The sequence below is a fragment of the Carcharodon carcharias genome, chromosome 3 (assembly GCF_017639515.1).
Source record: "Carcharodon carcharias isolate sCarCar2 chromosome 3, sCarCar2.pri, whole genome shotgun sequence".
NCBI classification, from domain to species: Eukaryota; Metazoa; Chordata; class Chondrichthyes; order Lamniformes; family Lamnidae; genus Carcharodon; species Carcharodon carcharias.
Window position 1 is genome coordinate 171604356 of NC_054469.1, and position 27015 is coordinate 171631370.

The 27015-nt window shown below is 41.6% G+C and overlaps 1 protein-coding gene across 6 annotated transcripts in view; it reads left to right on the top strand.

Annotated features, from left to right (window-relative positions):
• The window catches only part of LOC121275822, a 69231-nt gene that overhangs the window by 28719 nt on the left and 13497 nt on the right, over positions 1 to 27015 (top strand). For 5 of the 6 annotated variants that reach the window (XM_041183477.1, XM_041183480.1, XM_041183481.1 and 2 more), the window contains 5 exons: positions 10036 to 10115; positions 12855 to 12946; positions 13379 to 13519; positions 16336 to 16461; positions 22995 to 23264. In XM_041183477.1, coding sequence (XP_041039411.1) covers positions 10036 to 10115; positions 12855 to 12946; positions 13379 to 13519; positions 16336 to 16461; positions 22995 to 23264 — 709 coding nt within the window. The remainder of the gene's footprint in view (positions 1 to 10035; positions 10116 to 12854; positions 12947 to 13378; positions 13520 to 16335; positions 16462 to 22994; positions 23265 to 27015) is intronic. The other variant, XM_041183479.1, reaches the window with a different exon arrangement.

Below are 27015 nucleotides of genomic sequence, written 5' to 3' on the forward strand. Positions count from 1 at the left end.
ATGATCTAAAATTATTTAACTCAATATTCAGTCCAGAAGGCTGTAAAGTGTTTAGTCAGAAGATGAGGTGCTGTTCCTCCAGTTTGCGTTGAGCTTCACTGGAACAATGCAGCAGGCCAAGGATGGACATGTGAGCATGAGAGCAGGGTGGCAAGCGACAGGGAGGTCTGAGTCATGCTTGCTGACAGACTGAAGGTGTTCTGCAAAGTGGTCACCCAGTCTGCGTTTGGTCTCTCCAGTGTAGAGGAAACTACATTGGGAGCAACGAATGCAGTACACTAAATTGAGGGAAGTGCAAGTGAAATGCTGCTTCACTTGAAAGGAGTATTTAGGCCCTTGGACGGTGAGGAGGAGGGAAGTAAAGGGGCAGGTGTTGCATCTTCTGTGGTTGCATGGGAAAGTGCCGTGGGAGGGGACTGAGGTGTAGGGGGTGATGGAGGAGTGGATCAGGGTGTCCCGGAGGGAACGATCCCTATGGAATGCCACCGGGTGGGTGAAGGGAAGATGTGTTTGGTGGTGGCATCATGCTGGAGTTGGCAGAAATGGCGGAGGATGATCCTTTGAATACGGAGGCTGGAGGGGTGATAAGTGAGGACAAGGGGGACCCTATCATGGTTCTGGGAGGGAGAGGAAGGTGTGAGGGATGCGCGGGAGATGGGCTGGACACGGTTGAGGGCCCTGTCAACCACCTTGGGTGGAAAACCTCGGTTAAGGAAGAAGGAAGACATGTCAGAGAAATTGTTTTTGAAAGTGGCATCATCAGAACAGCTGCGACGGAGGAGAAGGAACTGAGAATGGGATGGCGTCCTTACAGGAAGCGGGGTGTGAGGACCTGTAATCGAGGTAGCTGTGGGAGAGACCCTGGAATAAAGATAGGTTTGTGGGCATGCTGGGCAGTCAGGCAGACTCGGGTAGGGGTGTCATTGGGGAGGGTAGGGGGCATTCAGTGGGGGCAGCATGCCACTGGGGTGGCCCTCCATTGCTCGATCAGGTGCCCTGTGGTTAAAGAACTTTATTTGTCGTATCACACAATAGCTGCTGATGCGATAAGTTCCAAGAATCAGGAGGCCACCTGAAAACAGGCAAAGGGTGGAAAAAAGAGGACAGAGAAAAGGGGAAGCTATTATTTCCATCTCTCCTCCTGAGCCCCAGTCTCCATCTCTGTCCCCAGGCCCTACCTCAAGCTTGCAAGGGCCTCAATTGGCCATCTTTAACCTTCCCCACCCCTGTCATTTTCTATTCATTGTGCAGTAGAATATTGCCTGACATCCAGTTATCTAGGTTAGTGAATTATGGCGGCATTCTTTCTGTGGGGCTGAATGCTTGCACTGCTCTCTAACAAGGGTAGAGGGTTTCTCTGCTGATATGGATGCTTGAGAAAGAGATTGCTATTCTACAAATGCCAGGAATTGCTAGCTGGGGCACTGGAGAGTTGAGTCAGGATTTGGGAGGGCCCTTAAATCACAGGGGCTCTCGAGATTGGGGTAGAATAGGATTTGGGAATGGGAGCGCCGGGTGAGAGGGAGTTTAGGGGTTAGGGAACAGAGATGACACAGATAAAGATTTTCAACCACAAGGGACCCAACCTTTTTAAAGTAAATCCAACAATATTTGTAGAAGTCATTGACCTGATGGTCACAAAGCCTCATTTTGTATGTTTGGCTGAGAGCACAGACTAATTTGAGTGCTAAAACACCTACACCCCAGAGAAAACATTGTTTGCTTGATAGCTCAGGCTCTCTGATCTCTGCTGTCAAGTTCACAATGTTTGTTTACACAAATTAAATGGTTTCAAGAGTTTGTGGCTTTTGTTAATGATAAAGAACCTGGATGATTGACACCTTTATTAGCTTGTAGTGAAATTATGTCTTTTTCAACATAGGAGAAAGTTCTGAACGAATTGCTTTTTTTTAAAACATATTCCACTATACACTATAGGGTTTATTGACTCTGGACAGTGTATAGTTCATTAGTGGGCAAGGAAGTGCCATAGACAGGCATAGGCAGCATGAGGGAGTGGATGGAGGGGTAGCACTGTGGCCATAGGGAGTGGGTGGGGGGCATAAGGTGGCATGAATGGAATATGGGGAGTGTTTGGAGGGTGAGTGGGTGTTAGGGCTGGAGGGCCTTTGTGTTTTACTTTAACTGGAATAAGTTCCACAGCACCGAGGTGGGCCTTTTAAACAGCTCTCCTCTGCACCCGGCAGCTCCTGTGGCTGCCTCCAAACTTTTTCCCAGGTTGGCTGGCCTGACTTCAGCCCGCACTTGCCCCTGGCAACAAAGATCCCGCCTTTGCGAGGTGGGCGGACCAAGCTGGGAATTTTCCCAATTCCCACTACCTACCTTGAAGTTGAAAATCCAGGCCCAAGTCTCAGAAATGTCAACTTGTGCTACCTTTTTGTGACAATTTTTCTGAACATATTTACTAAATATGTTAAAGATGCTTAAATATGCTTAAAATCATGGTTTTATTTTTCTTTGCCATGGTTTTTGGAATAAGCAGCTTGGAAAAACTTGTTTATGACAAAAACGACTTAGATTTATGTGGTGCAGTTAAAGTAGTAATAACCCAAGGTGCTGAACAATTATACTATCAATTTAAACCTTTTCTTGACACTGAGTCATAGAAGGAGAAGTTAAGATGTTTAAGAGCTTTTTGTAGATGTTTAAGAGCTAGGTTTGTAGGCTATCTTTAATGAGCTAGAAAAGCAGAGGTTTCAGTAGCTTAGGGCTAAGGAAGCTGCAAACCTGGTTCTCAGTGGTGGAGTGATTAAAATCAGGAATGCACAGGGAAGTAGAATTGGAGGTATAAATCAGGAATACACAGGGAGGTGGAATTAGAGGAGTGAAGAAATCTTGCAAGCTTGTATGGCTGGAGCAGGCTACACAGATGGGGAGGGAATTAGGCTATGGAAGGATTTGAAAACGAGGATGAGGTTTTTAAAATTGTGGTTGTTATTGGAAGCCAATTAAAGGTCAACATATACAGGGATGATGGATCAATGACATTTGAAGTGAATTAGGATATGAACAGCAGGAACATATTATATGTAGGGTGGAAGAGGGGAGATAGCCCAAGAACACATGAGAACACAAGCCTATAGGTAATAAAGGCATGGATGAGAGTTTCAGCAGCAGATGAGCTGAGTGTAGGTCAGAGTCGAGCGATATTTCAAAGACGAATGTAAGCTGTCTTAGTGATGTTGTGGAAACGTGGTCAGAAACCCAACTTGGGGTCAAACACAACATTGAGGTTGCGTTTGGTCCTATTCAGCTTAAGTCAGTTACTAGGGGTGGAAAATTGGACAGGGAACAGAGTTGTGCTGGGCACCAAAGACAATGGCTTACCTCTTCACAATGTTTTGTTGCAGGAAATTTCTGTTTGTCCAATATTGGATGTCGGACAAGCAGTTTGATAGAGCAGAGGCAGTGGAGGGGTCCAAGAAGTTGGTGGTGAGATGGAACTGAGCGTTGTTGGCATTCATGTGCAGGTAGAATGTATATAAGAAATAGAAAGGATGTGGGGAAGAATACATCCTTGAGAACACCAGAGGTAATAGACCAATAATCGGAGGAGAAACAATTGCAGGTTGTTCTCTTACTATGATTAGAGTGATAAGAATAGAACCAAGCTAGGATCGTTCTACCCAACTGGACAACAGAGAAGACGTGTTAGAGGAGGATGATGTGGTCAACTGTGTTGAAAGCTACAGATAAATCGGGAAGGATGAGAAGGGATAGTTTAACATGGTTATAGTCACAAAGATTGTCATTTGTTATTTTAACACGGGTAATTTCAGTGCTGTGGCTAGGCCGGAAATCTGATTGGAGGATTCAAACACCAAATTGTGGGAAAAATGGGAATGGATTTGGGAAGTGACAATAAGTTCAAGAACTAGAGAGGAAAAGGAAGTTGAAAATGAGAGGTAGCCCCTTTGAACCTGCAAACTATGAGTAAGTTTTTGAGGAGAGGGGTGGGGACAGCAGATTTGAAGGGAAGGGGTTAGTACTTGAAGGAAACAAACCATTAAAAATATCAGCTACCATAGGCCCAGGGAGGTTGAGTAATTAATTTGGTTGGATTTGGATTAAGGGAGCAGGAGATGGGTCTCAGGGATAAGGTTAGAGAGAGAGCCGCACAAGAGATGGATGGGTTCTACAGCAAAATGTAAGTATAGGGCTAAGGCAGGAGGGAATTTTTGGAGAAGTTTGCCCTGAAGGAATAGGGCAGTGGTTTTCAGACTGGGGTCCATCGAATCTTTCCAGACAGTCTGTGAAATAATTACTCTAGAACAACAACATTAGGGAGAGGGTGGGGAAGGGATGGACCAACAAAAAGGCTGGTTTTTTTTAATTAATGCTAATATTAGAGCCTGACATTTACTTTTGGTGGGATAGGAGGTGGAAGGTGAGATACTTGAATGCAAACAAGCATATTCAATTTGCACTCATGCAAGAAGCAAGTGCTTATAATGGTCTGTTGAGTATTTGCAGCATTTTCTGTTTATGTTAAACTCTTGTTGGTTTGATTGCTGTAATTGTGGACATGCTGTCATTTTGACTTAGTTAAATCTTCCACCAAAGAATATACATTTCTTGCATGGTTAAATAGGGTGAGAAATAGTTCTAGTGGCAAGGACATTAAAGGTGGTGGAGAATGTGTGATTTACAAATAAATAGCTGCAGAGGTGTTGTGATGAATTGAAGATCAAAGGCAATATAGATGGGAATCTGAGTGCAGTGCTAAGTAACTTGAGGGAGAGTTTTTTTTACAGGGATGGGAATGGAAGGAAGTGGGCTTGGGAGGGAAAAGAGGATGGGGAATAGATACCAGTGCAGAAAAACGATCAGAGATTGACTTATCAATGATAGTAAAGATAGGGGTTGTGTGATGACAAGATCGAGGGGTGACTATGTATTTGGGTAGGAGAGTTTATGTGGAGGGAGAGATTTAGGGAGGAATAGAGAACAGAAAGCTCAGAGGAGAGAGCACAAGAAGAGTTGATGTGGAGATTGAAATCAAAGGGTGAGAAGTCACTCTGCAGCAACAGAGGGAGAAAAATGGAGAAGATAGCTCAGTGAGAAATTTGGAGTGATATTTGGATGGATGGTATAGAATAACAATTTTAACTGAGCCTTGAAGATGGATCAAGGTGAGATGCTCAAAGTGGAGGTTGCCAGAGGAATAGGGAGATAGAATAAGATGTGATTTAGAGGACTACACCACTGCTGTTAGGAGTTTCAGTGAGTTAAGATATAGAACGTATAGCCAGATAGGGAGGTTTCATTAAGGGATAATCATCTCTCTGCCATGTCTTTGTCAAGGCCATAATGTCCATACCTCACTGATGGCAAGGGCTTTATTTGTAAATGAACGTGCGTTCTGCTGGGAGATGTGGAGGAGAGCAGTAAAGTCTGATTTACTGAAAGAGCTGCAAGTAATAAGGGGAGAAGGAGTTTGAAAGGTTACCCTCCAGCAAGCACAAAAATCAAGAAGATTGGTGAGAGAATAGGACGAAGTAATGGCGGTTCCTGCTTGTAAAGAGGTGAACGCCTTGATTGGCTTTCTAGGGTACAAAGAGACAAACAGAGGGAAGGCGTCGGACTATTTAAGAGGGTGTCAAGTGTGGAATGGCAGTATGAGTGTCAGAAAGACGATGAGTTCTGAAGAATTGGGGTTTTTGAGGGTAGATCGCAGGGTAAAGTAAAGGGAAAAGTGATAGAAGAGGGAAATAGAAGTGATGGGTTTGAGTCCAGAGCAGTAGCTGAAAAACGCTGAATGGACACTCGGTAGCTAAGCTAGATAGGCGGTGAGATTACAAGCTACATCATGAAAGCTAAGCTTTGATGTACAGGTGGAGTAGAGAGAGCTAATGCCTGGGTAAAACTAGATTTTTGACTTTGACTAAAAGTCAAAGGTTTGTAATATTGATGCAGTGAAATTGGTGACAAACTGTGACCCAGTTGCAAGACAGATGGGTGTGACTAGAGGCAATTCAATGTACTGAACAATTAGGCGCATATTTGCAAAGCCTTTATTATTTTCCATGTTTATATTAAAATAGCCAAAACTTGCACTTGTGCCATCGGGAATCGCTGAAGACACTTCTAACAGTTGAAATAAAGAAGCATGGTAATCTTCAACTGTCAAACCGGCAGGTCAAAGCCACAGTTCAAACCACTGGTTGAGTTTTGAAATAGAGGAGCCAGAGACTGTGAAAAATTTCTGAAATAAAAATGTTTGATGCCTAGTCTAAATGAGGAAAATATGAAGTTTGTTGAAAATGACCGGAGCTGAGGAGTAGATCGATGTTTGTCTGTGTTAACATCGTTATTGTCAATTTCAGTTTTCAACTTCAATATTAAACCACAATCTGCCACCTCATGGCCTGGCATATCTCTCACACTGCCATTACCATCAAGCCAGCAGATCAACCCTGGTTTAATGAGGAGTAGAGAAGAGAAAGCCAGGAGAAGCACAGGCAAACCTAGCCTGCCAAAACAACAGAAGACTACTTGCTTGCTAAACAGCGGAAGCGACATGCGATTGACAGAGCTAAGCAATCCCACAACCAATGGATCAGGTAAAATCTCTGAACCCTTGCCACCTCCAGTCGTGAATGGTGGTGGATGATTAATCAAAGGATTAATCCACAAATATCCCCATCTGGGGGAGTTCAGCACATCCGTTGCCAAAGACAAGGCTGAAGCATTTGCAACCATCTTCAGCCAGAAATAGTGAGTGATTGATCCATCTGGGTCACCTTCTGGGGTCCCCAACAACAGGGATGCCGATCTTAGCCAATTTGATTTAAGAAATGGCTGAATGCACTGGATACAATAAAGGCTATGGACCCTGACAACATCTTGGCAGTAATACTGATGACTCTTGCTCCAGAGCTAGCCGTGCCCTAGCCAAGCTGTTCCAGTACAACTATAACTATGACATTTACCCAACAATGTGAAAAATTTTCCAGGTATGCCCTATCCACAAAAAGCAGAACAAATACAACCCAGCAAATTACCACCCAATCAGTCTACCCTCGATCATCAGCAAAATGTTGGAAGGTGTCGTTGATAGTACTATCAAGTGGCATGTCCATGGCAATAATTTGCTCATCAATGCTGATTTCAAAAGGTGAGGTGAGAGAGACTGCCCTAGACATCAAGCAGCATTTGGCCGAGTGTGGCATCAAGGGGCCCTGGAAGAATTGAATCAATGGGAACCAGTAAGAAAATACTCCCCTGGTTGGAGTCATACCTAACATAAAGGATGATGGTTGTGATTGTTGGAGACCAATCATCTCAGCCCCAGGACAATGCTGCAGGAGTTCCTCAGGGTAGTGTCCTAGGCCCAAACATTGTCAGCTGCTTCATCAATGACCTTCAATCCATAATAAGGTCCGAAGTGAGGATGTTTCTGATGATTGTTCAGTTTGCGACCCTTCAGATACTGACGCATTCCATATCCATACGCAGAAAAACAGCATTCAAGCTTGGTCTGATAAGTGACAAGTAACAGTCATGCTGCAAAACTACCAGGCAATGACCATTTCCCCATTCTCATCTTTGGCTGCCCTCGATTCGAGGATGATGTCTGCTCAGTTTTGCGAGTTTCTGCCATGAGTCTTCATGTGACTGAACAGGCTAATTCTAGACTTGCAGATTTTTGGGTCCCATAAGGTACTGCGCTCCGGAATGCAGGATTTTCTTTCTTTTCCTTTCTGCTGCTGTTTTGCCTCATCATTAAATGTTGTGACTCAAAGCATAAGGCAGCTTCATGGACAAGTTGTCACTCTTTTGAATGCTTGGTAGTAAGTTTCTAGTCGTCAGTGTCAGTGTTGCCATTCTTCAAGGAGAGCTTCACAGTGTCTTTGTAGCATTTTCCTTGTCCTCCCCTGGATTGCTGGCCATTTGAGAAGTGAGAAAACAGGACAAGGCGTGGGAGATGCTTTTCAGCCATCTGGACGCAGTCCATTGTATTTGACTTTGCAAGCGTTTTGCCTGAATTCTTGTGGAGCTGGCTTCAAGAAGAACACTAGCATTTGTTCAACGGTCCTCCCATTGAATCCAGAGGATGTAACTGCGGTATGCTGATGGAATTTCTCTAGCTCTCTGGTGTGTTGCTGATACACAGTCCAGGTCTTATTGCAGTACAGGAGTGTGATGACAACAACTGGTCTGTACACCAGGACTTTTGTTGACTTGCAGAGGTCTTTGTTGTCAGTCATTGCCATAGTTTGTAGAAGGCTGAGTTGGCACAGCTGATCTGGTGTTGGATCTCCCCGTCAATGTTGGCCTTTTGAGAGAGGTGGCTTTCAAGGTATGGGAAGTGCTCAACATATTTCACACATATGGGAGGTGGAATATTTGGCTGACCAAGCTTGGGTTGATATGAGTTTTGTTTTGGTAATATTCAAGGACAGGCCCAGTTTCTTTGCAGAATTGAAAAGTGGCTCGCAAATCTAGTGCCGAGTGGGCAATGACACTACAGTTATCCGCAAACTGAAGACCGTGTGTGTCCGTGGTGGTCAGTTTACTTTTGGCACAAGGCAACTCAGGTTAAAGAGTTTTCCATCTGGGTAGTAGATTTTTGAAGAAGCGAATAGACACTGTCAGTTAGATTGTAAATAGCATGGGGGCTATCACATAGCCTTGCATGATCGCGGTCCAGGTTTTAAAAGGGACTGTTCCTGATCTCCTGTTCAAGGCAATTGCAGTCATATCATCATGAAGCAGTTGCAGGATGGTGATGAAGTTTCTTGGCATCCAAATCTCTGGAACACAATCCATAGAACCTCGAGATTTACTGAGTCAAATGCTTTGGTCAGGTCATCTCCAACAAGAGAGAATCTAACCATCTCTTGACATTTAATGGCAGTACCATCACTGCATCCCTGACTATCAACATCCTGGGGTTACTATTGACCGGAAACTGAACTGGACTACAAGAGCAGGTCAGGGGCTGAGAATTCTGAAGTGAGTAACTCACTTCCTGACTTCCCACAGCCTGTTCACTATCTACAAGGCACAAGTCAGGGGTGTGATAGAATAATCTCCACTTGCCTGGATGAGAGCAGCTCCAACAACACTTAAGATGCTCAACACCATCTAGGAGGATTTAGCCTATTAGAGTGGCACCCCATCCGCCACTTTAACCATTCACTCCCTCCAACACCGGTGCACAGTGGCAACAGTATGCACCATGTGCACTGCAGCAAAGCGAGGCTCCTTTGACAGCTCTTTCCAAACCCACAACCTCTACCACGTAGAAGGAAAAAGGGCAGCAGATTCATGAGAACACTAACATCTGCAAGTTCCCCTCCAACCCACACACCAACCTGACTTGGCACCATATCAAAGTCCCTGGTCAAAAACCTGGAACTCCCTTCTCTAACAGCACTATTGGAGTACTGACACCACATGGACTGCAGTGGTTCAAGAAGGCAGCTCACCATCAGCACGTTAAGTGCAGTTAAGGATGGGCAATAAATGCTAGCTTGTCAACAACACTTGCATCCCACAAAAAGAATAAAAAAGTTACTGCACCTGCAAGGCGATTGACAGCAGCATTTCAATTAATCTGAAGCATGGATTTGATCCAACAAGTAGTATGAATCGTGAATATCCCAATGGACAGTTCTTTCCTCAGCAATGAGAAATATGAGATCCAAGGCGCCCACTTTAACCACAGTTCAGCAGAAAAGACCTGGGATACAGCTTTACTGTAATGATAGCTGAGGAGCACAACTACAGATCGATGTTATGGCTGCCATGTACATTTTCCGAATGAAGATTACTTTATGAAAAATGTATTACCCCTGTATTTTGAATGCAGTGTTTTCTGTAGAATTGACACCTTTGGAAACCCCATCAGTGCTGATTGGCTTATCATGTTGGACACCAAATGCAACATTAGAATCAGGAGAGAGGAGGTAACATTAATTATACCTCTTTTTATGTATCTTTTAAGCTATGGTGCTAAAAATAAATTAATTGTGTAACAGAAATTACTTTGTTGTTTTTCTCATGCAGAGAGGAAGATCTATACCGTGATGAAGTTGAGATAGAAAAGGAAAAATTTCAACGATTGATATCTCAAAGTCAACTTGCAGGTAACCTTTTTTTCTCTCCCAAAGCGTGTACTTCTTTTTTTTGCTGCTGACCTCACCTTCCCATTAATTAAGTTAGTAGAAACCCAAAACCATCACTTATGATATTATGCTTCTTGGTGAAGTAAAACTGGCATTGAAGGAGAGAGTATGTTATAGTTATATTGATTATATGAACTGGATGGACAAGCACTCAGCTGATAGAGCTAGATGAGGTTTGATGCATATATGGTTTCTACCTTTTTAACTATTTGTAATAAAATATAGTCCTCCACTATACAGTATATTCATTTTGGTACTCTACTTTAAAGATTTTCCTGATGTTTGTAACTTTCCAAGCTTTCAAATATCTAAGGTTAAGAAAGAAATGGTGATTTCAGTTGAAACTGCATGGTATAAAATGCCATCTGAGAATTTCCAGTCTTGTGCTGCATTAGAGCACTGCTGGTAGCAGCCCTGATAACAGTAGTGTTGTGATATAAAAGAGAAAGTGCCAAAAGGTCCAGGATCACCTCCACTTCCTTCTCCATCCCCAACCCACCCCTTTACTTCTGCAAAGACAAATAGATTATCTGGATCATGGCACAATGCAATACAGGTTTATGCAGGAAAAAATTCTAGTACAGGTAGATTGAACAATCAGGCCTGTATCACATTACATTGGCCAGATTTGATTTGCTTGTGGTAATTTATTCAAAAATTTGTCAATCTTTTAATGTCTCCACATACATAGCCGGGTGGCAAATGTAGACTTAATTTTAAAAATAAAGATATCCAGACCGTAACTAGATGGTAACTTGGAGGTGATTTGTATGGAACTGTTTTGCTTTCCTTTGGGATTTTTTAATGCAGTTTGGGATATCGCAGTGACTCATTTGGTTTCTTGAGTAAGGCACGATTGGAGGCTTGATCACTCCCAATCTGACTGTAGTTGTCTCATCTCAGCCAGGATGTAAAGGTGATGCCATAGTTGCCCTGGCTAAAGATGGGGAAAATGTTCCAGTTTCACCAGATAAGGACAAGATTGGGTTCAACTATGATGTGCCTCCCAAGCACTAACAACTTGGCCACAATTAAATATCTTACTAACACCTTCCAAGGTTCCCGCACAAATAATTTGCCAATGGAGTGAGCTCGGCTAGAAAAATACCACTCGCAAGGTGTCAATACATTCACAAGGGGTGTGGGGAAAAGATAATTAATGAGAAAACTCTGACTTGCTCTTTCAAACCTCTGTGAAACATCAGCCTAGAAATTGCTATGGATGTGCACTTCAGAGGTAAACTTCTGCTAAAATTCTTTTTTTAGAGTAATACGTGTGCTTTTTCAGTTTTTGATCTGGGGGCTATATCTCACAAAAACGGAGCCAACCAGCATCATCACTGGGTGACTATTGTTGGAGCTCTTTTGTTTTCTTACGTACTACAGCTGCGCCACCACTTGCAGACATGGATACCATTGGAGGATTAGATAATCTGTCTTTTGATGCCGTTTCTCCATCAAGGGTTCTACTACCCTCCTGCAGGTGCTCATCTGGCCAAAGCCATTGTGTCAATTACTTCTAGCCACTGGAAGATATTCCCCTGACGTCATTGACTTACTTTTACTTGGGGTCCTTGGTGCTGCGATCAGTTGAATTCAGCTTTGATGTCAAGAGAAGTTAATCTTCCTCCTCCTTTGCTATTTAACTCTTATCTATACTTGGATTAAGGCTGGAATGAGGTCTGGAGCTAAGTGGTCACAGCATAACCTAAATGGAGTATCAGCAGACAAGTTATTGTTGAGTTAGAGCACTTGATGGAAGCAGCCATCATCTATAAAATTACTTTTCTGATAAACTGGTGGCAATTACTCAAATGTTAATTAATCAGGTTAGATTTATCTTGCACGCGAATAGGATACCTCAGCATTTTCATATTTTCAGTGGGCAGCATAATAAACTGGAAGAGCTTGGCTAGAGGAAGCAGCTAGTTCTGGTGTTTGGATCTTCAGCACTGCAGTATAGATGTTGTTAGGGTCCTTCTTTGTGCCCAGTGCACTTTGCTTTTGTTCACTTAGCATCATTAAGAATTGGCTGGACACTGGAATCTATGATGATGGGGCCCTTGGGATCTAATTCACTTAATTTTTTGTTCTGCCATGCAAGATCAAATTGCCATCACCAGCACATAAATTTGCTGCTTTAGATCTTTGTGACAGGGTCATACCTCTCAAAATAGCTCCTTGCAGTTGTAAAAGATGAGTATTTAGATAAGATTTCACTGAGGGGTTAAAGATAGAAAAAAAAATGCCTTTTATATTGTGCCTTTCACATCTTTGGAATTTCCCAAAATCTTGAAGATACAATTAATTACTCATGAAGTATAGCCACTGTATTGTATACAGCAACCAATCTGTATATGACAAAGAGATGATCTATTGGTTTATGTTGGTTGAGGGGTAAATGTTGGCGAGGAAACCCAGGAGAACACATCTTGCACCCGTCAACAGGCAGTTAGTGATGCGGTTTAATGCATCAGCCAAAAGATGGCATCTCTACAAAGAATCACTAATGAGGCATCAACCTAGATTAAGCGCTCCTAAAGAAGGATTTGCACTATTCATCCATATGCATTATATCTTGACTAATGCCTAAAATGATCACATTTAGTGTTGGCCTTGCAACTTTCATTGTTTTGCAAAGTAAGGAAGCTGAAAGTCTCTTTTATATTTGGTTTAATTTTCCATGTGCAACTGCCACAGAGCGGTCCACTATCGAACCTGGTGTGGCCATTTTGGAATATTGTACCAGAGAATGGAAAGGAAACACAGCAAAAGCACAACTCATGAAAAAGGTAGATAGCTACTTTTTGTGTTTGAAATTTTGTTCCTAAGTTAGTTGCATTTGTTTAAACTATTTGTTCCTATATTTTGATTTGGGCCCATGTAAGAGAGAAGGATTTTTTATTTGCACAAAAAATCTGGATAATTACAATTTGGAATTGAAAAGTAATTCATTGTATGGGAAGAATTTTGAGATGTTTTTACATTTAGTTATGCATAAATGAACCCTTTTTAGTTCTTGGAATTCTGGTAGGTGTCCATGATCTAACTAATCAACTCTTGAGTAATCTCTTCTACTGCAGGTAAATTTTTCAAGACCAGGAGTAACTTGAAGTTTTAAAAAAAAACACAATGTTGATGCAAACGTGAAATTTTCCTTTTGTACTTTACTGAATGTTTCACAACATATTTGAGAATGCTATAAGCAGCTCTTCTTTTAACAGGCGTATGAAGCTGTCTGTCAAACTTTCAGTTCTCTAAGAAGAGTTAGGGGTGATAATTATTGTGCTCTAAGAGCAACACTGTTTCAAGTATTGAGGAATGTTAAACTTCTTCCCTGCCTGCAACAGGACAGCCTAATCCAGGTACCTTTGTGCATTATTTCACCTATAGATCTAAATGTGCCTTTTTCATATTCAAATCTTATTTTTTTCTCTTTTTTTCAATTAAGTTATCATTCTGCATTTGGAGCTTGTGTGCATATCATAGTTTTTTGAGCTAGGTTGGGGCTATAGTGTTGGTGTTGAAGCAGGAATCGAATTGGAGCTAGCTTTAGATTTAGAACTTCTGATGAAAGGCCACAACCTGAAATGTTAACTCCATTTCTGTCTCCATAGATGCTGCAAGAACTGCCAAGCATTTCCAGCATTTTCCATTTTTACCACTAGTGCCCTTGGTGGGTTGTAATGTGGGAGCAGATTTTGGATGGCCCTATTGGTGTAATCTTATCATAAGTCTAATAGGCATGCAGTAAAAGTGCTGGAATTGAGTCAGGACCTTGCTTTCTGCCAGTTTCCAAGGGACCTTGTTTATGGCTGACCCTCTCTTCACTCCAAAGAAAGTCACCCATGTTGGGGAGGATTCCCAGGCTGTCCATCTCTTAACTTGCAGCAAATCCTGTTCACCCATCTCCCTGTGCTTGCTGACCTATATTAGCTTCTGGTCAAGTCCACCTTGATTTTAAAACTCTTATCCTTGTTTTTAAATATCTTCATGGCCTTGTCCATCCCTATTTCTGTAACCTCATCCAACGTCAGCTCTTCAACCCTCAGAAATTTGCTCTCATCTAATTCTGGCTCCTTGTGCATCCCCAATTTTAATCATTCCACCATTGGTGGTCATTCCTTCAGCTGCCTAGGCCCTAAGCTCTGGAGTTCCCTTCCTAAATCTCTCTGCCCCTCTACTGCAAAGTTGACCAAGCTTTTGGACATCTGTCCTAGTATTGCCTTATACGGTTCAGTTTCAGATTTTGCCTAATAACACTTCTGTGAAGCACCTCAGGATGTTATACTAAAGGCACCAAGTGCAAATTGTTACTCTAACCGAAAGTCAGCTCCTTGATAGCTCGATCTGTAAATGCAATAGGAAGGCCCTTTGTTTGATTTTGGGCTGGCATTCATAGCATCTATAGAATAGTCCAGGTGACCATTCAATCCATCGAGTCTGCGCCAGTTCTTTTGAAAAGTTAGTACCATTCCCTTTCTCTTCCCCATGTATCCTTACAATTTTTTTCTGCTTCAAATATTTATCTAATTCTCTTTTGAAGGCTGCTATCCACCACCTTATCAGGTTGAGCATTCCAAATCCTAACCACTTGTGTGTAAATGCTTTTCCTCATGTACCCTCTGATTCTTTTGCCAATCACCTTAAATCTGTGCCCTCCAGTTATTGACCCTTCAGTCATTGGAAATAGTTTCCTGTTTATTCTATCAAAATCCTTTATGATTTTGGACATGTTTATCAAATCTGCTTTTAGCTTTCTCTGCTCTAAGGAGGGTAACCCCAACTTCTTCAGTCTAGCTATGTAACTGTAATCCCTCATCCACGGAACCATCCCAGTACATCTTTTCTGAACCCGCTTAAGCCTTCATATCTTTCTTAAAATGTGGTGCCCAAAATGGGGCACAATACTCCAACTGAGGCTGAACTTCATTCTTTAAAAAAAGGCTTAATAGCCATGTGTGATTTTTTTAAAAAATTGTTCATGGGATGTGAGCGCTATTGGCAAGGACAGCATTTATTGCCCATCCCTTTGATGTTTCCAGTAGAACTATGTGGAAAATATTCCAGTTGCCAGTTCTGGTATTTCTTCACCTTGATGTGCATTTTGAAGGGAAGGATGGAATGGGAGGGAAGCCATTTTGAACGTCACTGCGAGAATGAATCTTAAGTTTTCAGTTTGTACCACTAGATGGCCCTCTTATTGCTGTAGTTACTGTTATGACACAACAGATAGTAAATGCTAAGCTGCTCAAAGCCCAAAAGGAAACTTGAAGCAACTGTTCTACAGTTTGTATATTTTGACATGCGTGCCTTGAATTCAGTGGTAATAAGGCCACCGAGTCTTAGGTTTCTTACAAAATTAAATTTAAACTTTATTAATGAAGAAATGATTTTAAGCACAAACATCTACATAAGTTACTACTATGATAGCTTCTAAATCCCCTAATTAATCTAACTCCCAGTTACATCTCCATTAAGGCAACAGTAAAACACACAGATTTAAACAGGCCCAGGCAAAGCACACATCATGGACAGTCAAATTCAAAGTGAGTATTTCTCAGCTTTGGATCCTTGTAGACAGCAGCTTGAGACTTAGATGCTGGAGGCTTTTCACACTTATGTTAGATCTTAAAATGCCTTCTTTCCTACACACAACCTCATCTCCTTTATACAGATTTCCCTTTTGAGTGCAAATTCCCATTGTTTGACTATGTCTTTGGACTTTACCTCTCCAATAATAAAAATCTATCATAATACCAATTTTACCAGTAATCTTTGGGAAAAATAAGCACACTGTTTCTTAACTTGTCCTGGCTAGGTGACACATTTCATCCCCTCTTTTGAATTCAAGCAGCAAATGTTCCCTTTACACCTCACATTCTAAAACTTCAACCATGTTTACCTACTTAGCATTTCAAACCTAGTTTCCCATCTGATACGTCAAAGCACCCAGACCAGCCATCTGTAATTCAATTAAAACCTGCACAGACATGCACAGACCCCACTATTGCTCTGAAGTAAATTCCAGTGGCATTATGAAAATTATTATATCTTCTTGACGTTTCTTGTGAGATTATGTCATTCATGATAAAATAGGGTTGATAGTGAACTGACTTGCTCATTGTTGTCTAATTGCAAAATTGTATAGTCATCCAATAACTATCTCTTTCTTTTCTAGCTTCCAGAAAAGCTGATTGCAGCAAAATATACCTGGATTAAGCAGTGGTATTTTGGAGTTCAAGACTGTGGGAGCAAAGATCCTGTAAAAAAGCTGAAGGAATATCTGGCAGTATTGAAACAAAAGGTGCATTTTTTGTGGGTTTATATAACATATATGCTCAATGTTCATTGCTAAAATTTTAACTGTTCATCTTTTTTCTTGTTTCCAATCTCCATCCCAATCTTATACTTGTCAACCCAAAAAAACTATCAAAAGCTAATCTACAGCTCCAAAAGGCTGGTGATTCAATAATTATAGATATATTAAACATATGAAGTGGTTGTTTCAAGTTACAGTTGACTCTTGATTTTATGGTGTCAGGTTGTAAATTGTCTATATTATCTGCATGGGCTTTCTCTATTTCCACTGTAATTTTGGCAAGGGATTGCCAGGAACCCTGGTGAAATGGGTGTTTGTGGCTTCTCTGGGGTATCTGCTGAAATTACAGTGGGAGATCTGGAAAACTCCTGTCAGTAGAACATAGCATAATGCTGCTATTAGTATAGGAATGATTGAATCACAGTGACATCATCTATGGCATCAACAGATGCTAATGGCTGGAAATTTTAAACTCTCTGGTCTTGCATAATGGAACTCTCTAATTCAAAAGGAGGGTTAGCTGAGAATTTTCTTGGGTATTTGAAAATCAGCTGAACTCATGTTCCCCTCAACAGCTGCCCCCCAGGCCCTCAATATGTGGACAGGCTTTCAAGCATTTACACCAGAAACAGGTCAGTCATGATGTGCTGGAGCAAAACCTTGAAACTGTGGAGCAAAATGTTTTTTTCAGCCCAAGTATGCTCACAGGTTGCTAATGTCAAACTTGACAAATCTAAAATGATAAGATTCAGCACAAAACGTTTTAATTTTTTGTTTTGGGGAAAGAAACAACTAAGCCCACAAAATAGTTCTCGCTCTATTAATGCTACTGAGCTGTTCAGTGCCGAGATAGTCAAATGGTGACAGCAATATCCGTAAGTACCATCATTTTCCAAATATTATTCGTTCCCAAATATAATCTGAAATACACACTGATTTCCAAGTCAAAATTGTCTTATTACCCTGTATAATATGCACCTAGACTTTTGCAATGCCGCAGTCAAATTGTAATTATCCCAGGGGCATGACAGGTTTAGTTACAAATAACGAATATAAGATGCAGCAGACTGGGGGGCCTTTTGAGTGTCACACGCTTGGAAGATTCCTCTTACTTTTTTATTATATGATTATACCTACTAACAGATATGGGCCATGAGTATCAAAACAGTCTTCCCATTAAAGGTTTTGGTTGTCATCCTACAGCTTATGATACAATTGAGTCCTTTGGTGAATTAAAGCCTTGCAATTCTTAAATGGTTTACCTCAGAGGGGAGCCATCACCAAGCCGATCTTAAAAGAATCACTATAAGATGCATTGTTTAACCCTCTTGGAGGCAGCAATTTCCTATTTCTAACAGCCTCCCTGTTTCATTGTGAGAGTTTCCTTCCTTTTGTCCTTGTACAGATTCAGGCAAGGAAACCGAGATCTGATCTGAGTTACTCTGTGGGCCTAATAGAAGGACCCAAACCTTTGCTGGGGAAAGATAGTGGATCCCAAACAAGATTGACTGAATTCCACTTGAGGCCCACTCCTGGCTACTAAGAAATCCACTTTGATTTGTTACCACGTATAGTATAATACATACCCTAATTTCTAGGTCGGTTTTTAGGGAGAAAAGTGTGCATTATATTCAGAAAATTGCAATAATTAGAAAACAATAGAAGTAAGATTCAGAAAGAAAGCTCTATTTCTGAGCTGTATTGTATTGTGAACACTATTTGCCTCTATTACTAACCTGCTTATTGAGGTTGTTGGTTCTGGCATGCAGAGTCAAAAGCTGATTTCTGGTCTGCAAATAGGGAAAGTGTGGATGCCAGTGCGAATAAATGGTAAAAAATAGTCATAGAATACTTTGTGCCACAGAATGGTGGGCTGTGTGTGTTTACTTGCTCTATTTTCTGTTGGGAGGAAGGGAAAAGTCAAAGTAACCATAGGAAAAGGAGTAGGCCATTCAGCCCCTCAAGTCTGATCCGCCACTCCATTGGCTGATCTATGCCTTAATTCAATCTACCCACCTTGGTTTCATAACCTTTAATTTCCTTGCCTAATAAAGATCCAGCAGTATAAAAGCAAAGCACTGCAGATGCTGGAAATCTAAAATAAGAACAGAAAATGCTGGAAACACTCAACGTCTGTGGAGAGAGTTTCAGGCCAATGACCTTTCAAACGTCATTGACCTGAAATGTTCTTCTATTTCTCCCCACAAATTTTTCCAGAATTGCTGACTATTTCCAGCATTTTCTGCTTTCATTATTATTAATAAAGATCTGTCGGCCTCAGTTTTGAAGTTTTCAACTAACCTCAACAGCTTTTTGGAGGAGTGTTTTCCAGATTTTCGCTACCCTTGGTGTGAAGGGGTACTTCTGACATCACCCCTGAATGATCTAGCTCTAATTTTAAGGTTACCTTCCCCTTGTTCTGGATTTCTCCACCTCTTTATCTAACTTTTCAATTCCTTAAATTATCTAAAACACCTCATATCACCTCCTGATCTCTATACTGAAGTGAATACAAGCCTAATCTGTTATACCTCTCCTCAATAATTTAATTATTTTAGCCCCAGAAACTCTGCCCTGGCTGCTCTGTCCACCTCTGGTGGCTGGCCTCTACATGGGTTTGCTATTTGTATTCTTGAGTCCCAGTTTTGAGCAACGTGCCAATACCAAGGAGTGAAGGGGAGCTTGGATATGGTTATTTGTCATAGTGTTCATCACCATTGTTATGTTTTTGTTTTTGTGTACTAGTGCATCTCCCATACTATTAGTTGTAGACCAAAGAGTGGGAGGCTTGGTGAGGAGCAAGTGATAGCTGAAATCCTTAGGGGCAGATGGCCTTGATGAAGGCAGGTCAGGTCTGAAGTGGTGCTGTTGGCCGTGGATGTTGCTCGGCTTGTTGTGCAGATATGTCAGTGGAAAAATCTTTTAAAACGATAATCTGCGACAAAATTAACAGTCACTTGAACAAACGTGGATTAATTTAAAAAAACCCAGCACAGAAGGGAAATCGTGTTTAACTAGGTTGAGTTTTTTGATGAGCTAACAGAGCTGATGCGGGTAATGTACATGGATTTCAAAAAGGTGTTTGAAGAAGTGCCATATAACAGACTTGTTGGCAAAGTTAAACTCTGTGGAATAAAAAGGACATCCCTTTGCCGGATGTATTTTCGGTGGTGGGGGCCATGTAAAATATGACGGGTAGCTGGCCTACCGCCTTCCCACCCACTCTCACCTGGTCAGTGTAAAAGGGTAGTCTGCCTGCCATTTTTTAAAAAAATAATTGATGGGCACTTGAGCTTGTTAAGATGCCAGTTGACCTGAATATTACACTGCCCACACAGTTGACTTGGGCTGGTGGGGTGGGAACGGGCAGGCTATTTCTTCCCTCCTTTTAGCCAGTTGGGTTAACAGAAAGGAGGGATATGTCCTTCAGGTGGTGCCCTGTGCGCATCTGAGGCACCCCTCCACCCTCCCAAACCCTTTTTGCCTCCCTGCCTGGCCTCCAAGACCTGCCCCTCACACCCCTACAGTGCCCTGTCCCTTCCTGCCCTAAAAGTCCAGGACTTACCTAAGTCCAGGATCTATTGCTCTTCTTCCAGGGGCCTGCTTGCAGCCCCAGCAGTGCACACTACTGGGTTCTGATGCTGCTGGGACTGCCTGATCTGCCGATCAATCAGATCAACCAACAGCGGTTGAGGGTGGGGCTTCCTCCCACTGAGGGGTGGAAGTCCCACTCTGCTTGTTTCAGCTGCCCTCAGTGTACTTTTGTAGCGGGCCGGCCTTTTTTTAAGCTGGTCAGTTTGAAACTGTCTTTTGTAACTATCGGGGGATGTGAGCAAATTGAACCACAGCTTTCAAAAGGGTATTGGATAATTATTTGAAGAGAAAAAAATTCAAGGCTGGGGGAAAAGGCTGCATGTAGGACTAGTTGAGTTCTTGTGGTGAGCCACCGTGGACACGACAGGACCTTCTTCCGATTCTAACTGTTGCGGCTGAATGCTTTCCAACTATGTAATTGTTTAATGCATCTTGTTGTACTGATTGTTGCAGTGTTCTGACAGATTAATGCTTCTTCTGTGCTTTCTTCAAAAGCCAATGCATATGTGTAAATAATATGCTTCAGTAACAAGCTAAGATAGTTTAAAACTCTTATTCTGTGTGTTACTGTTTTACTGGTATGCCATATCTTGGTAGTCTGCTTCACACTTCTTTGTTCTCTTCCTTTTTGATTGTTTCTTTTCCGCTTTCTATTACTGTTCTGTCTTCCTGCTGCTCCTCTGCCCCCTACCCAATAAGGGGGATAATTTTTTTTTCTCCAACAATGTGCTAATCATAAAATTTGTAAGTACATTCCAAAACATTTCAACTTAAGTTACAGAAAGTGCAATAAAATTCAACTTTTCTCCTTACAGCATGTTCCACTCTTAAGTGCCTCTATGTAATTATAATATTGTTGATATTTACCATATAGATTCCATGTCAGGCATACAGCCCAATGGGTTCTGCAGATTTTCCAGCCCCCTGATGTACTATGGCTAAAAGATTTTAGACAGCGACTTTTCCCCGTTGAGCCCATGGAGGCGGCTGGCCCAAGCTTTAGTGCGTCCCTCAGCATGTAGTCCTGGACCTTGGAATTTGCCAGTCTGCAACATTTGGTCGAGGACAACTCTGCAGAAGACCAGCGAGTTTCAGGCAGACACAGAGCATCTTTCACTGATTTAATGATTCTCCAACAGCAGTAGATGTTTATCTCGGTGTGCATCTCTGGGAACAGCTTGTAGAGCACAGAGTCCTGTATCACAGAGCTGCTTGGGCTGAACTGTGACAGAAGGTCTCTCTCCTGACTTTGTTTACAAGGACACATTCCAGCTGCCTCGAGGGCAAATGCAGAGGGGTTGAGACTTCATGCATGTAGGGAGGTTCTGACAAGGAGAGCCTTTTCACCACCAGCCAAGTCACATACTGGTGCTTGTTTGAAAGTTCTGGTGATGAGGCATTCTGCCAAATGACTTTGACAGTCTGCTCAGGGAACCATCTGAAAGGATCCATCATCTCCTTTTCCCACAGTGCCTCTCGGAAATTTCTTGCAGACCACTACCTGATGGACTTGTGATGTAAGGTGTTTTTCTGCATAAACTTTCCACAAGGGATAGGTGATACTTGGAGTGTCCAGTGGCAAGATGGCCAGACCCATCCTTTGCAACACCATGGACAGGTAGAACCTCAGCATGTGGTGACATTTGATGTTTGTGTACCGAGGTCTATGCACAGCTTGATGCAGCCAAATAAAGGTGGCCATCAGGATGAGGGTGATGTTGGGCACGATTTTCCCCCTTTTATCTAGAGGTTTGCACATCGTGTTCCTGTGAACACAGTCCATTTTCGACCTCCAGATAAAGTGGAAGATGGCTCGGATGATCGCCACAGTGCAGGAGTGAGAAATGGGCCCAAACTGCACCACGTCCACGCACAGCAACATTAGTGCCTCACACCTGATGACCAGGTTCTTACCCGCAACGGAGAGGGAACATCACTCCTACATGCCCAGTTTTTGTTTAACCATAGCTCCTCGCTCCTTCCAGTTTTTAATGCAAGCCCTGGTCCACCTGAACCATATCCCTGGTAACTTTAGGCAATCAGACCTGCTGGTGAAGGGGCAAGTTGCCACAACTTACCTCGGCTCCCAAGGCTAGTTTGAACTGATCGCAGATGGTCACCAGTTTGCGTGCCAACAGCAGATCTGAACAGAAGACAGCGAAGTTGTCCATGTACAGGGAGATTTTGGCCTGCATGCCTTTGCAGTATTACTCTTTCTTGGACTCGAACTCAAGTTCTGTCGAAGGGTCATGAGGACTCGAAACGTCAACTCTTTTCTTCTCCGCCGATGCTGCCAGACCTGAGTTTTTCCAGGTAATTCTGTTTTTGTTTTGCAGTATCCTTCCTGGTGGACTCTGCAAAAGGTTTATACAACACATGAACAAGACAGGGGAGAGAGAGCAGCCCCTCCAGATTGGATCGGAAAGCTTTCTGATTCCCAGCCGTTGATTGAAACTGTGCTATTGATGTTTGTTTAGGGCAATTGGATCTAATTATGGATTCCCTCCTGAAACCCCATTTTGGAGAGCATCTCCATCAAAAAGTAAACAAAAGTAAACACTTTTTGACTTTCTAATTTCTGATGTACTTGCATGAGTTGCAGAACTGAGTCCAGTGATCTATACCCAGGGACAAATCACTTCAGACTGGGCTCAAGCATTTTTGATCTCCAGTTGTTAGCATTGGCAATTTTTTGGTGCAGGATGCTATTTTGAGGGGAATAATATTTGAAGCAATGGATCCAAAGGACATATGAACTTAATTTTTACCAGCAGGGCACAATGCATTTTTGAACTTCCATGCAAATTTAAACAAAGCATTGTGAAATCTGATCACTTGCAAACAGTGTTGACACTGGAATGACAAAATATCTGGTATTCGCAGAATCAATACATGGTGATTTTTTATTTTTCTCTCTCTTCTAGTGGACACAGATATGTGAAATGGATTCTTTGGAAGAACGACAAGTTGTCTGTGAAGAGGTGTTTAAAAATGACCAGGAAGAATACAGGTTGTACGAAGCTATGAAAATTCTTATGCTGGCCAAGGCTATTGAACTGGATTATGATAAAGTGCAAAAAAAGGAAATTCCTCTCTTCTGTTGGCTGCTGTTTGCTCGTGATACTTCCACTGACCCTTACCAGTTCATGAAAAATCATTTGAATCATGTTGGCTACACTGGTGGACTGGATCAGGTAAGTGATTGAAATATCAAAAATCTTGGAATAAACTACCAAAGGACAGAAGCAGTGCTTCACCATGAGTCCAAAATTACAATTTCACTCTCCATAGCTTTGGTATTTTCAGGAATGTAGTGTTGTTAATTTTATTCTGCACAGCACAAGGTTGCTATTATGTGCATTTCTTTCATGTGTCCTTATTTTTCATGAGCTGTGCAAAAATTGAAATAGCTCCAGTGCTAACCTGAATGTAGATTTTGCAAAGGTGCATTGCCTATTTGAGTCCCAAGTTGATGAAAGTAGATATAATTATGGTGTTATCTGGCTAGTAAACAAAAGCAAATATCAAATTATAATGCCAAACTTGAATTCATTCTCAGGCGCTGGTGTTGCTGACATTTACTGTACATCTTAGTTCGCCTGAGAAAGTGACCGGTTTGCTAGCCCAGTTCAGTGGGCAGTTAAAGGTTGACCATGGTGATGTGGGGCTGGAGTTACTTAAAGACAGGGCAGCTAGGATTTCCTTCCTTAAAGGACATTTGGAAACCAATTAGATTCTTATGACAATCCACTTGCATTTTAAAAAAAAAAAATTGAATCCAAATTCTCAAATTGCCAGGGTTGGATTTAAACTTATTCTCTGGATTACTAAATCCAGTAACAATATTACTACACTACTGCACCCATTTTGAGTTTCATGCAATAGGTAAAGCTTTGAACTTGTAATTAGTATTCATCAGGATTCAAAACGCTTGCTTTATTCATTTCTTAATCTATATGTTAATTCAAATCAGGCTATCGTTGTCTGCAGATGCTAGAAATCTGTTCATCTATATGTTCCTTCTGCAGAGTTCCAATGAAAATATCCCACGATAACTATGAACATCTTATTTCTTAGCTTCAATGATACATTTAATTTCTTGCTCAAAAATTTAAAACTACTTCTTGTGCAAAGGCTGTCCCTTTTAAGCCCTTCCAAATTGCTGCACTGTGTTTCCTGATTCTAAGACTGAAAACTGAGGAAAAGCAGGGCAGAGTGATGCGTTCTGGATTTTCTTTTCTCGATTAGGCTTGTGCTTGGTCTTGTGCAGTGCTTTGGTCAGTTGTTTTGACTGAAAGCAAAATTTGTAGGGACCTAAGAGAATTCTATCCCTGCTTTAGTCTGCTGGTGTCTTTTAAGCACTGTGAAACATTATTAATCAGACAGAATTGAATGTACAGTATTGAACAGAAAATGATTCTAATTTCTTCTACTTCCTGTTCCTTTGAAACTGAGTACAGTACAAAGTGCACATGGAGTGTCTCTTATTCAGTCTAGATGAAGATACATCGATTGTTTTAGGATTGCCAACTTCCATTAGAGATATCCCTGGAGATTTTATGATGTGACATTTAATCACATGACAATTTCCCACAGTTTGTAATTGTTATTGTAATATATAAATGTTGATTCACAGAAGTTGAGTATCTTGGATTGCAGTTTTGTACCAGCAGCTGTTGTATAAGAAGTTCTGAGAATCAGGAAGCTGAGGCAAAGAAAGTGCATGGATGCAAACTGCAAATATGAAGTGTAAACTGTACTTTTCTGTCAGGTTGCTAGCAACAGTGAGATTAATATTTCATTTCTGAAGACTTAGACAACCTGGGAGGATTGGCATCTCTGTGTTCAGCTTGAAACTGGAATCCAATGTTCAGGATTTTTGTCCAAGTAAATTCACAGTAGCAGAGCATTCTGTGTCACTACAGTAATAAACCTAAATGCCTCAGAATTTCTACTTATTTCTCAAAAGTTATGTTCTTGCCTTGCATCATGCACCCATTTCAATACAATAGCTGTAGTGACCTAGAAACTAGCTGGGAACATGTCCAGTCTGTACGTGCTAGCCTCAGTGTCTGCTGAGCCATGTCATTTTACCCAGACACATCATAGAACCTTAATATTTAGGCACACAGACTAAATGCTTTCCTCTAACTGTACTGACCGACAGGCAGTGTTGCACTCTGCTTTGCTGCTTCCAGTTTTTTACTGAGCTGCCTGTTGCTTTTATCGGAAATCTGTTCCCTCTGTTTGTCATTCACTAAAGCGCTTTCTAGCACTGCTGATACTGCCAAAACTATAACTGGCTGGGGGTGGGGATATGGTGCAAGAAATAGATCTTCTCATGATTTTGTTCACTTCTCTAGCTAGATTGTGCATATTTAACAGGGAAGGAAGTGTACAGGCACAAGCATAGGACAAAAAAATTCTACTTTTCTGCTTGATTGCTCGAAGCATGCCCAGGAAATTCATCTTCAAATCCTGAAGACTATGGAATAACTTGGGAGAATTGGTAACCTTAGTTGTATCTTTTCTGAATATCTTTCCCACTGTGTGAAGCCCAAATGTAGCCCTCAGATTAAGATATAGAGTAAGATCTAGAATCCTATTGGTTTTCCTCATAGCCTTACCAAATTCAGTGCTACCCTAATGTTCTTTAATCGGTCCCCCAAGTCCCTCTGAGGTTTCACAGTAGCAAGCTAACTTTAATTCTGGGTGTAAGTATTGCTATTCATTTACCAAAATGCATCACCTCACATTGAATTCCATCTGCTACTCTTTAGGCCCATTGCAGTTTCCTTTGGTATTCCTAAGATTTAGTTGTATCCCCAAATTGGCAGTAATCTGAAAACTGACGTCACTTGCTTTAGGTCTGTGGGCTAGAAACTGCCTGTTATGCAAATTTTGCATGGAGTTGGCCATTTTAATGTCCTTTCTTCAGAATGTGGTATCTATTGCAGCAAAAGTATTTTGTGAACTTCATGGTGTTTTGAAGGAAAGCAAGAAAAAGAGTTGCATTTTTTTAACCACATTTCATAACCTCATGACATCCCTTTATAGCCAGTTTTACTTTTGAAGTGTTATTGTAATTTGAAAAACGAAAGTTAACTTCATAGCAAATTAGTCACAACACAATGACAGTGCAGTAATAGCCACATTACTTTGCCCTTCTACTTACAAACCTGACAGTTATATACTGCTTCAAATGATAGTGCCTCTTTAATACCATTGTTTCTCTACAGCTCAAAATTGCAATGTGCTTACTCCCACCTCCTCTGCCTCAGCTTTCAATGCCAGAGTAAAGCTATCAACTACACAGGTAGTTCTTACAGACAATACACTGGCATGACAAGCAGACACAGTGGGTTGAAACAACACTTTTATCCATCAGCTGCATTTCAAGTCAGCCAGGTTGAGGACACACTTCAAAGATCCTGACAGAAATTGTGACAACTTCTGACAGATATTCATTCTACAAGAACTGCAAGCCCCTTGCTACTAAGTGTTGTGATTTATAGAAAACTGGAGGGCTAACCTTTAGTGGCGGTGAGGTTAGGGTTATACCTCCCCTGAATCTGACTGCAAGTGGGAAAAACTCCATAGAAATATTGTGGTTCCTACTTTAAGCACACAAAACAGTTACAGGAAGAGCAGTTTGTTTTTATTACACAGGTCTCCCATAAGATATTTTCATTCTGTTGTAAGTGAATAGAAAGATTTGTTATAAAACATCAGCTAATGTTGAAATAGAATGCACCAAGATTCCAACGTTTAATGTTCATACGCCTGAACCAAAGCATAATTCAAAAAAAAAACAAAGGAAATTGCCCAAATTAATGACTTTGTTGCTGAGGCTTGGGGTAAAAAAAAAATCAGTGCAGTTCAGGTTGCATTGAGTTGATTCCCCCACCCCCTGGCGCACCAACCTCCTTGTCCCCCCAACCCCAT